At 42.6% G+C, this 12,932-nt stretch overlaps 2 protein-coding genes across 3 annotated transcripts in view; both read right to left on the reverse strand.

Annotated features, from left to right (window-relative positions):
* The window catches only part of LOC112080525 (nascent polypeptide-associated complex subunit alpha, muscle-specific form), a 78,815-nt gene that overhangs the window by 14,313 nt on the left and 51,570 nt on the right, over window positions 1-12,932 (reverse strand). The gene's annotated exons all lie outside the window — the stretch shown is intronic.
* On the reverse strand, window positions 160-11,238 carry LOC112080526 (ligand-dependent corepressor-like). The gene has a single exon (XM_070442617.1). It carries the CDS (start codon window positions 10,761-10,763, stop codon window positions 9,750-9,752), a length of 1,014 nt encoding a protein of 337 aa, XP_070298718.1. The 5' UTR covers window positions 10,764-11,238; the 3' UTR covers window positions 160-9,749.

Here is a 12,932-nt window from a genome sequence, read left to right on the forward strand (position 1 = left end):
GGCCTAATGAGACATTTGACAGCGATGAGTAGGAGCGTATAATTAGATAAACAGTATTTAATTCAATTCATATTTAATCTATTAATTTTATGAAGCAACAAAAGAAAATCGACCCCATTACAAAATTGTGTGTTTGTTTGAAAAAGACGACAGAGAACATTACATTTTCACCAAATGTATTAGAAGAATAGGTGATTTTGAAAAGTGATTATTTCGTCCAGTGAATTTGACCTGTTACATTGATAGAACTAATCTCTTTTCCAAAATGGCATTTTTTCCCTTACAGGATACATTGAGTAAATTCTTACACAAAGACAATCATTGGTGCCCCAGGTTCAATGCAACATAAACAAAATTGAGATCATATCAACCACTTCAGTTCAAAGATTATAAAAAGGGGCATATAAGAAGCAGTCATATTTTATGAGTAAAGTTGTCAAATCAAAATTGCATTAACAAGAAATGAAAATGTACCAGTGCAACCAAAATAACTTAGTGATCATTAAGTTCTCTCTACTACAAAGACACAAAGACACCTGCATTACTAGCTGTTTGGGGTTTTAGGCTGGGTGTCTGTACAGCACTTCGAGATATTAGCTGATGTACGAAGGGCTATATAAAAAATAAAATTGACTTGACCATAGCCAAGTTCTAATACAGTACCCCCCAAAAAACATGCATGAATAAATTACAGTAGAAGTCTGCCAAACTGTGCAAATGGCAATTGAAATGAGGTCCAGTTAGGTTTGTGTGTACCTGTTATCTGAGCACCTGAATACATTAACCATTGAGACTAATGAATCCGAGGCATTTATATGAAACCGAATTGCTTATAGCCCACTTAAGCTGGAAATATAACGTATGAAATATTTTGTATTCAATTATTTTGAAAAGCCTCAGTCCATTATTTTTGAAGTGTATTGTTCCAAGCATTGCAATTCAACACAATTAGTCCACAGTATAGGGTTGAAAAGAGCCGCTTTCAAACGTTTTAAAAGGAATAACTTGCTAAGACAGACTCCATATAGAACAGTCTTAATATACAAGCCGTAGAGCTGTTAAACCAAAAATAAGCAGCAACATGTAGACTACCAAAACAAGCTCTAATTCCAGTGGGTTTAGAGAGAGGGAATAGGAAGGACTGCTCAAAGAGAACATTAACTAAATAAATCTTCCCAACAAAAGGAATCGCAAGTCAGAATCTCTTCATCTGTTCAATCCATACATATGCGGAAAGACCACTTTTGAATATATTTTTTGTTACGATACCTTGCACCCAGAAGAAAGGTTCAACTAACGAGGTGTCCAGCTACATCAGTTTATACTTAGGCCTACCAAAACGCACAAATTCTTTTTCTTCAGGACTCACACTGTCCACAGATGCTCAGAGAGTAGGTTCCAATCTATTCTGTTAAACAGTAGTTCATTATCAACAGAGTGTGATAACTATGGTGTCTGAGGCACTGTGAGCAGGAGAGATTAATGCAGCTTAACTGTTTGCCGTCTTACCTGAACGGAGTTTACATTGACATTCATTGTGTTTTTAAAAATAACGAAGCAATAAACAACGCAGAGATTCAATTGGATGTTTTTTTTGGTCTCAATTGCAGGATCAGCTTCAGTCAAAGAACCCCCCCCCCAAAAAAAATCCACATGCAACTAAAAAGCTCAACTGAAACAGACACTGTTTAGCCTAAATTAGTATCTGCCCCATGTTTTGGTGATTGTTGTATTTTTTTGGACAGGACTTTAAGTTGCTGCTATGTCTAAATGTGTAGACAGTACCTGAAGGAGTGAGGGGTGTGTTTTGTCCCTGAGGGCTTCTATGTCTCGCTCTCTCCACTTTGCTTTCAACATTGTGAGTTAAGATCTGACCACAATAATCTGAATATGTGTACATGACAAGTAACACGTTTGTGTTTTCTCAACAAAAAGGAGTGGACGGGGGAGACTAGCAGAAATAGAGCAAGAGACAACAGCAGCAAGAATAACAGAAGGGAAAGATATTTCACAAACGCATACAAAAACACAGATGGAAATGCATCCCCCCCTTTTTTTACCTTATAATACATAGAGGGAGTAACATTTATATAGCAAACATTAACACATGGTATGTATGAGGTAATTACACAAATCTTAAGTAGGTCATTGTATAGATCATGGCCGGTTGACTAAGAATTCAAATCTCAAAGGTTGTCTGTGACAATAATTTGCCTTGCATACACCAGTGTTTTCAACCAATCCTTCACCTACAGGATCAAACCAATTCCACTTCACATATCCAACAACAGTGCCTTGAATCCACTCCGCCAATAATTCAAAATCTCATTCCTTCACACATTGCCCAAAATATAAAAGGTATTTTAAAGTAAAAAATGTAAAAAGTATATTGAAGTTAATGTCTTCAGAAATTAATACATAAGTACTTCAGCTGGAGCATACCTCCCTGGATCTGTGATAACAGCTAAATATAACTATGTATGAATAAGTAACACACACACACACGTTCAAAAGTTTGGGGCCACTTAGACAATTCCTTGTTTTTGAAAAGAAAAGCAAATGTTTTGTCCATTAAAATATCATCAAATCGCTAAGAAATACAGTGTAGACATTGTTAATGTTGTAAATGACTACTGTAACTGGAAACGGCAGATTTTTTATGGAATATCTACAGTGCCACATCCGACAAGCATCTGAGCCAGTGTAGTAGGATTCAATCTTAGTCCTGTATTGACGCTTTGCTTGTTTGGTGGTTTGTCTGCGGTCATAGCGGGATTTCTTAGAAGCGTACGGACTGGAAAGCAGCAGCAGCTCTAGTCTTTAGCTCGATGCGGATGTTGCCATTAATCCATGGCTTCTGGTTGGGATATGCATGTATGGTCACTGTGGGGATGACGTCGTTGATGCCGGTGGCTGATGTGGTAACTCCTCAATGCAATTGGCTGAATCCCGGAACATATTCCAGTCTGTGCTAGCAAAACAGTCCTGTAGCGTAGCATCCGTGTCATCTGACCACTTCCATATTGAGCGTGTCACTGGTAAAATCGTAGATGGTCCAGTTTGTTTTCCAATGATTGCACGGTGGCCAATAATACAGAGGGTAGTGGTGGTTTATCTACTCGTCGGCAAATTCTTACAAGGCACCCCGCCCTCCTCCCCCCTTTCTCCGTTTTTTCCCCCCACGCGGATGATGGGGATTTGGGCCATGTCTTGACAAAGCAGTATATGCTTCGCGTCGGACTCATTAAAGAAAAAAAAATCTCATCCAGTTTGAGGTGAGTAAGCGCTGTTCTGATGTCCAGAAGCTCTTTTCGGTCATAAGAGACGTTAGCAGCAACATTATGTACAAACTGAGTTACAATATTATTATTTTGTTTTTTAAATAGCACAGTTGGTTAGGAGCCTGAAAAACGGCAGCCATACTCTCCGGCGCCATTATCAACCTTCCAACAGGACAACGACCCTAAGCACACAGCCAAGACAATGGAGAAGTGGCTTCGGGACAAGTCTCTGAATGTCCTTGAGTGGGCCCAGCCAGAGCCCAGACTTGAACCCGATCGAACATCTCTGTAGAGACCAGAAAATAGCTGTGCAGTGACACTCCCCATCCAACCTGACAGAGCATGAGAGGATCTGCAGAGAGGAATGAGAGAGTCATACCCAAGAAGACTTGAGGCTGTAATCGCTGCCAAAAGGTGCTTCAACAAAGTACTGATTAAATGGTCTAAATACTTATGTAAATGTGATATTTCAGGTGTTTTTTTTTATACATTTGCAAAGATGTATAAAAACCTGTTTTTGCTTTTCATTATGGGGTATTGTCTGCAGATTGGAGGGGAAAAAAACAATTGAATCCATTTTAGAATAAGGCTGTAACATAACAAAATGTGGAAAAAGTCAAGGGTTCTGAATAGTTTCTGAATGCATCTGTAAAATCTGTCTCTGTGTATAGTTTGGTATAATTAGTATTAAGACTATTTATATAAATACTGCAGGAGTCAAAGGACTACAACTATCATGTCAAGAAACATCTTCATCTCATTGACCTGAAGGGTGTGCAAGCTTCTGAAAAGCTTCTCATCGCAGCATTAGAGTGTGAAGGGTCAAATTACATTTCTGATTAATTGGGAAGAACGCCTACAAGCTATTCAATCAAAAACACATTAGTAGAAACACTGACAAAAACCAACAACCAAAGATCGAAAAACATTAACACCCTCACCTTTAAAATATGAGTCAATTAGTGTGAATTTCACTTTTACAGAACCTTGAAGTATTTACAAAAAGTGTTCCAACCCAGTCCTTCAATTTTCAGTAGTCTTGTATAAGAGAAGTCTCATCCAAGAAAATATTTGCTTATATCAACCTTTGCCAAGTGGTATTCACATCTCCATACATAAATTATTTTGTAGCTTAATTAACCTGATGGGCCATGGAGAGCAAATCGCAAAACTGTTGACAACAAGATTACGGCATACATCTAAAGCAGCGGGTCAAACAGCTAGCAGAGTTCAACATCCTGCAAAAAAGCTTCGGCCCATATCCTTCCCTTGTGTTTATGGGAAATTGCTACATACTGCCTCAAGAAGTGAGATTTATTTGATGCAGGTTCAGTCCTTTTCTAGAGATGAGGTAGCAGAAACCAACAGTTTCAGTTGTTTCTGTAGATTTTTGTAATTTTAACATTAAAACAGGTTCCACAAGGGTTGTGTTAACACGGAAACGGTTTGTGTATTGTGCAAGAATGGGCCGCATGCAAAACACTAATAAAAAACAAAACCTTAAATTTCTCTCCAAATAGTCTAATCGTTTCTCAGTATCCGGATTTATAATGGCAATTTTATGGCAGCGACTACTTAGGAGCAAGGCTCCGTGATTTTCATGGTAACACAGAAAAGTCTTGCAACTGTTTAATTTGATTAAAGTAACTCACTTTGATTTGTTTACCTTTTTGTTGTCAATCCCATCGAATCCACTAATAAAACGGACTCATCCTCAAAACAAAGATGTGATCTTGATTAGTTTCCGATGACCAATTACAATGAAATGAAATCATAACCAAAATCTATTGCAACTACTGTGAAGCATATGTCTCGACTCGAGGGTTATCACAGTTGGTTTGCAAGTTCATCAAAAGATTTATACATATACAGTACCAGTCAAAAAAGTTGACACACCTCACTCAAGGGTTTTTCTTTATTTTTACTATCATCTAAATTGTAGAATAATAGCGAAGACATCAAAACCCACATGGAATCATGTAGTAAAAAAAGAAAAAAAGGTGTTAAATCAAAATATATTTTCTATATTTGAGATTCTTCAAAGAAGCAAACCTTTGCCTTGACGACAGCTTGCACACTTTGCATTCTCTCAACAAGCTTCACGAGGAATGCTTTTCCAACAGTCTTGAAGGAGTTGTCATGTATGCTGAACACTTGTTGGCTAGTTTTCCTTCACTCTGTGTTCCAACTAATCCCAAACCATCTCAAATTGGGTTGAGGTCAGGTGATTGTGGAGGCCAGGTCATCTGATGGAGCACTCCATCACTCTCCTTGGTCAAGTAGCCCTTACACAGCCTGGAGGTGTTTTGGGTCATTGTCCTGCTGAAAAGCAGATGGGAGGGCGTATCACTGCAGAATGCTGTGGTAGCCATGCTGCTTAAGTGTGCCTTGAATTCTAAATAAATCAGACAGTGTCACCAGCAAAGCACCCCCACACCATCACACCTCCTCCTCCATGATTCACGGTGGGAACCACGCATGCTGAGATCATTCGTTCACCTACTCTGCGTCTCACGAAGACACGGCAGTTGGAACCAAAAATCTCAAATTTGGACTCAGACCAAAGGCGGATTTCCACCGGTCTAATGTCCATTGCTTGTGTTTCTTGGCCCAAGCAAGTCTCCTCTTCTTATTGGTGTCCTTTAGTAGTGCTTTCTTTGCAGTAATTTGACCATGAAGGCCTGATTCACGCAGTCTCCACTGTATAGTTGATGTTGAGATGTGTCTGTTAAGTGAACTCAGAAGCATTTATTGGGCTGCAATTTCTGAGGCTGGTAACTCTAATAAATGTATCCTCTGCGGCAGAGAAATTCTTGAAATTTTCCAGATTGAATGGCCTTCATGTCTTAAAGTAATGATGGACTGTCATTTCTCTTTGCTTATTTGAGCTGTTCTTGCAATAATATGGACTTGGTCTTTTACCAAATAGGACTATCTTCTATATACCACCCCTACCTTGTCACAACACAAATAATTGAACCAAACGCATTAAGAAAGAAATTCCACAAATTAACTTTTAAAAAGGCACACCTGTTAATTGAAATGCATTCCAGGTGACTACCTCCTGAAGCTGGTTGAGAGAATGCCAAACGTGTGCAAAGGTATCATCAAGGCAAAGGGTGGCTACTTTGAAGAATCAAATATAAAATAGCTTTCTTGGTTACTGCATTTTTCGATATGTGTTATTTCATAGTTAAGGTCTTCACTATTATTTTACAATGTAGAGAATAGTAAAAATAAAGAAAAGCCCTTCAATGAGTAGGTGTGTACAAGCTTTTGACTGGTATACATTGCACATTTAAAAAGTTACAGTAGATTCATACTAATTAGTTAACTATATTTATTTTCACTATACTTATATACACCTGAAAGACTAAAGGAAATGTCAGAGATTCTGAAATGTAATGTTGTCCCCCCCCCCCCAAAAAAAAACCTGAAAGGAGACAGTAGGACCAGCCTTGCTTAAGGAAAGCTCTTGTTGTTTTGCATTTCATGTGATATCAGTTCAGTTTCACCAATTATCTAAGAGTTTGTAGTAGCTGTGTGTTCACAGTGGGCCAAAATCAAACTTTCAACTCAAATGTTTGTCTAAATATTTTAATTACATCTAGATTTACATGAGTCTCAAAAATGATGCATAAGAACTTACTGGGTGAAGAGTAAGAAATAAACATCTTACAGTCTTGTTAACTATAAAGATTTCCCTCGAACTGTAGTAATACAAGCTGTCTGATGACTGTATTAAAACCAGCACTGTAATAGAAACCTTATACAAGGACAATAGGGGCTTGATCTAATATTCTGAAATGTCCTGAGGTATAACTGCTGATAGGGTAAGTAGTACTCACAGTAGTTCTGCCAAATTCACAGCGGGACGCCATGTTGCTGCTTCCGAGCGTTCTAGTCACCATGAGTATTTGGATTCTAGTTCTGATTGTAGAATTAGATAAGTGAACATTGTGTACAATTCTGAGATTTCCATAAATTGTTATTGGTCGGTATCACCAAGGAGGAACAAATACGGCATCCATTGAATTATGTGATGTTTTCTAAAAACGTCATGATGTTAAAACTGTAATGGGCAAAGTATCTATGCTTCAGCATATTCTACACTTCTCCAAAGAATTTCCTTAGTGCTATGCGCCACATGGCGAAACCTTTGTTGAGACTCAATTTACTGCACCTTAAAGCTGCAATCTAACACGTGAATAAAACCAATCTTTAAAAACATAGTTAAGATTTCTTTTAAATGTTTTAAGAACAAACATTTCCACCTGTCCCTTGCCTTCTTGCCCGGCCTTCTTCTGTTAGGCAGGGACAGTCATCCCTAGAGGTAACGAAACTACCCGACTTCACACCTGAAGTTTGTTGTGCTAACTGCAGCACAGGTTTAAAATGTCCAGGAGGCTCAAACTGGTAAACAAATGCTCGGTTAAGGTAAGTTGTGAGAACACCTGATAAGAGTTGGGTGCATATATTTATCAGTCAATGGTAAGACATCCCAAAAGTGTCTGTTCGCAGACAATAACAAAAAAGAGATTTACCCTTTTTCAGATGATTCTGAGTAAGATACAAGAGGCATGGAAATAAGTAGGAGATATACATCTGAGTGAGGTATGTTTGTGTATAGATATCTAACATAGTTCATACATTTCTGATAAAGATAGAAATATACACATTCACACAAGTACTGCAGCCCCACACAAACATTATCCTGAGTTGTGGTGAAGGCTACGGGTGAACACAGGTAAAGAAATGTCCCAGTCACACTACACAGCGGATAGCGACATATCTGAGTGGTTGTAAATCTGGCGTGCTTTCGGAGAGTATAAATGGTTAGCTTGCGACAGAAAAACAATGTGCAGGCTTCAATGAGGCAGAAGTGTGTTGTTGTGATTCTGGATGGCCAGACTGCTAGCAACAAGGACAAGAAAGTGCCACATGGGGAATTGTGGGTGGCGTGTTTTAGCTAGTTTGATCTCTTTGAAACAATGTCTCGTTTTGAGGTGTTGAGACTGATGTCACATCTATGCTAATATAGCCAAAATTCACTAGCTAACCAACAACTGACATGTATTTCAGAGAAAAGTGCTCATTGTGCAAATGTACGTTTCAATACACATTTGAGACAAAATATAGTTTACGTGTCAACAATCTAGACCAAACCAGTTTCTCCATAGTGATTGTGTAGCTAAACAACCAACACGTCCATAGCTGAGGTTTGGTTGGTAACTGAGGAGGAGGTGAAATTGCAGACAGGGGAATCTGTTCTCCCAACAAACAAAAACATACAACCTCACATTATGATTTTCAGTAGTATTCAATGGTTGCGTGCATCCTTGCAACCACATATTCTTTCTGCTGTAGTTTGGTCTATTCGATCTCAGGTGTGCATTTGCTGAACAGTGACAGGGAAAGAGATTGTCAACCAGTGTTTGACTTTAAGCTCACAAAGTAAAATAAACATTATAAACCTCCATTTAGGTGATCAAATATGAATAGAGTTTCAAATACAAATAAGCCTTGATTGTACATGTCGAGGGCTGAGCATGCGTCATCATTATGACCCAAACAAAGAAATGAGGTTGGTGTATCCAACCCAAATGTCTCCAACCTTGGTGCTACAAGGTCTGCAGGCTTTTTCAGCTGGACTCCAATAAGACCATACATTTCCTGTAGTTCTACAGGACCTGGGTTGGAGACCGTTGGTTCAACCCGAAGTGCTGTAATAACTAGAGTACTCCCTAGAGGACAGTAAAGGGCGCCACTGATCAATATAAAACTCTGTGCAGACAATTGGGCTTGGTCCAAATGCAATTTTGCCAACACATCACACATTATATTAGTCAATTAGTAAAAATATTAGATTATGTTAGCACCGTATCTAAAGCAGTTTCAGGATGAACCGTTAAAATATTGTTTGATATCCTTATACAGTACAAACAAACTTTACAAAACACTCCCAAAACATATTTCAATATGGAGTGTTTCAACAATGTCTAGGACAACGTCGAGGGGCAATCTAAAAGAGTGCAGAGACAATTTAGTGTTTGATTGATTTAGACAACAGCTACTTATAGTAGGCTTTAAAACAATTAAACCGCTCAGATGAATAGGTCAGATTGATTCACAGGGTTGATCACAGTAAGTAGAAGTGCATTTGGAATAAATCAACATACCTAACTGATCAATTGTGTACTAGCTATATAGACTCCACAGGAGGTTGGTGGCACCTTAATTGGGGAGGACAGGCTTGTGGTAATGGCTGGAGCGGAATGGTGTTAAACACATGGATTGATGCCATTTCATTTGCTCTGTTCCAAACATTATTATGAGCCATCCTCCCCTCAGCAGCCTCCCCTGAAAGACTCCTCTGTCATTGCCACTGCCTGGCAAATGCAAACGATTACCTGGTCTGGGATAAAACATCACATATCATCAAGTACTGAATCTCTTTCAGTCGTGACTTTACTCGTCTGAGGAGAGGCCTGTACTGAGCAGCTGCCTGCCATTCTCTCCGGATGCTGACACAGACTGGAGGTCCATGGTCGCATCCAGAGCTTCTTGGCTCTCTGGGGCCTCCGTATCCTCCGGTTCCTCCGTATCCTCCGGTTCCTCCATGCGGCTCATCAGCTTCAGCTTCTTCTTGGGTGGATGTTTCAGGGTGCCAAGGCGCTCCTTGACTTTATACTCCAGAGTGCTGTGAGGGATCCCGTAGACGGTCTGAGCCTTGGACACGCTCATCTTCCCCCCCATCACCACTCCGATAGCCTCCTCTAGCAGCTCTGTGTTGTACTGACGGTATCGTCCCCTCTTTTTCCTCAGCTGCTTGTTGCTGAGGTCTGCCTCGGGGTCAGAGGTAGGATACTGCCCCCCAGAGGCAGGGCGGTCTGCATCGGATGAAGCCCAGTAGTCCCTCTCTCCTCCACTGCTTCCCCGGCGGCTGTGTTTGGGCAGGATGGACCTCTCCCTCTTCCCCAAGCTGTTCTCACAGTGGTGGCTGGGGAGGCTGTAGGGATCAGAGCTCAGGGAGCCCAAGCAGAAGTCCACCCCCAGGCCTCCAAGGCCTCTCACCTGGGGGATTTTGAGGTCAACGGTCGGGGAGTGGGAAAGAGAGGGGCCCTGGTCTCTGGGGGCCTCCTGGATGATTGCCTTCCCACAGGAGGGCGACTTGGTGAAGAGCCCTGCGGCCTCCAGCAAGCTGGGTAGGTCTTTGAGGTGGTCCCCAGCTCTGCTGTTGGCCCGGAGCTTCAGGAGGGCTCCGAAGTGGATCTTGGAGGCCCAGGACGGAGAGCCGTACCTGGAAAGGAGAGAGAGGTGGTCGAAGGGTCTGGACATCTGGTTCTGGTTGGGACAAAACTCTGTTCTGGAATATAGGTTCACTTCCTGTTTGATGTGCAGGGCGTGACAGAGAGGTGAGGGGGGCTTTACAGGGACAGAGTGGCTGAAATTCTCCCTCCTCCCATCCTGCAGGCTCCACATAGGCAGCCCGGCCTGTCCATCAGCACTCAGGGAACGCCTGATTGGATGGAAGGAAATTGGGTGTAAGCAGAGCTTGCACAGTGCTATATTGTTTCTCTCTCTAGGGGAGGATGGGTTGGGGGAGGGAAGATGAGGCCACTCCTTTATTGGTTGATCTTGCTTAGGTAACCTATTATAAAATATATACGTCTGTGAGTCTGTGCTACTTTTAAGAACAAAAAAGGCTCACGGTTTGGGAATATGTTTATTTTGGCTTCGCATTTTATTACAAATTATGCGTCAGTCAACATAACAATAAGAAAACAATTTTAAAAAGGATATGAAGGGGAAAAAAAATCAAAAGAAAAAGATGAAATCTAAAAAAAAGTTAGCTCTGTTCGATAGGGCAGAGGGTGAGGGCATGTTGGTCATTAGTCCTGTCCATATAGCTCAGGAGGGAGGGGGGAGGGCATGTTGGTCATTAGTCCTGTCCATATAGCTCCAGGAGGGAGGGGGAGGGCATGTTGGTCATTAGTCCTGTCCATATAGCTCAGGAGGAGGAGGGAGGGCATGTTGGTCATTAGTCCTGTCCATATAGCTCAGGAGGAGAGGGGGGGGGGCATGTTGGTCATTAGTCCTGTCCATATAGCTCAGGAGGGAGGGGGGAGGGAGGGCATGTTGGTCATTAGTCCTGTCCATATAGCTCAGGAGGGAGGTGGGAGGGCATGTTGGTCATTAGTCCTGTCCATACAGCTCAGGAGGGAGGTGGGAGGAGGGCATGTTGGTCATTAGTCCTGCCATATAGCTCAGGAGGGAGGTGGGAGGGCATGTTGGTCTTAGTCCTGTCCATACAGCTCAGGAGGGAGGGGGAGGGCATGTTGGTCATTAGTCCTGTCCATATAGCTCAGGAGGGAGAGTGAGGAGTCATTAGTCTGTCCATATAGCTCAGGAGGGAGGGGGAGGGCATGTTGTCATTAGTCCTGTCCATTATAGCTCAGGGGGGAGGGGGGAGGGCAATGTTGGTCATTAGTCCTGTCCATATAGCTCAGGAGGGAGGGGGGAGGGCATGTTGGTCATTAGTCCTGTCCATATAGCTCAGGAGGGAGGGGGGGGGCATGTGTCATTAGTCCTGTCATAAAGCTCAGGAGGGAGGGCATGTTGGTCATTAGTCCTGTCCTATAAGCTCAGGAGGGAGGGGGGAGGGCATGTTGGTCATTAGTCCTGTCATATAGCTCAGGAGGGAGGGGGAGGGCATGTTGGTCATTAGTCCTGTCCATATAGCTCAGGGGGGGGGGGGGCATGTTGATCATTAGTCCTGTCCATATAGCTCGGAGGGAGGGGGGGGGGCATGTTGTCATTAGTCCTGTCCATATAGCTCAGGAGGGAGGGGCGGGGATGTTGGTCATTAGTCCTGTCCATTAGCTCAGGAGGGAGGGGGGGGGGCATGTTGGTCATTAGTCCTGTCCATATAGCTCAGGAGGGAGGTGGGAGGGCATGTTGGTCATTAGTCCTGTCCATAAAGCTCAGAGGGAGGGAGGAGGGCATGATGGTCATTAGTCCTGTCCATACAGTCAGGAGGGAGGGCATGTTGGTCATTAGTCCTGTCCATATAGCTCAGGAGGGAGGGGGAGGGCATGTTGGTCATTAGTCCTGTCCATATAGCTCAGGAGGGAGGGGGAGGCATGTTGGTCATTAGTCCTGTCCATACAGCTCAGGAGGGAGGGGGGCATGTTGGTCATTAGCCCTGTCCATATAGCTCAGGAGGGAGGTGGGAGGCGCATGTTGGTCATTAGTCCTGTCCATACAGCTCAGGAGGGAGGGGGGAGGGCATGTGGTCATTAGTCCTGTCCATATAGCTCAGGGAGGGGGGAGGGCATGTTTGGTCATTAGTCCTGTCCATATAGCAGGAGGGAGGGGGGGGCATGTTGGTCATTAGTCCTGTCCATATAGCTCAGGAGGAGGTGGAGGGCATGTTGGATTAGTCCTGTCCATAACGCTCAGGAGGGAGGGGGAAGGGCATTTTGGTCATTAGTCCTGTCCATCAGCTCAGGAGGGAGGGGGAGGCATGTTGGGTCATTAGTCCTGTCCATAAGCTCAGGAGGGAGGGGGGAGGAGTCATTAGTCTGTCCATATAGCTCAGAGGGAGGGGGGAGGGCATGTTGTCATTAGTCCTGTCCATATAGCTTCAGT

The sequence above is a fragment of the Salvelinus sp. IW2-2015 genome, unplaced genomic scaffold (genome assembly GCF_002910315.2).
Source record: "Salvelinus sp. IW2-2015 unplaced genomic scaffold, ASM291031v2 Un_scaffold16363, whole genome shotgun sequence".
NCBI lineage: Eukaryota > Metazoa > Chordata > Actinopteri > Salmoniformes > Salmonidae > Salvelinus > Salvelinus sp. IW2-2015.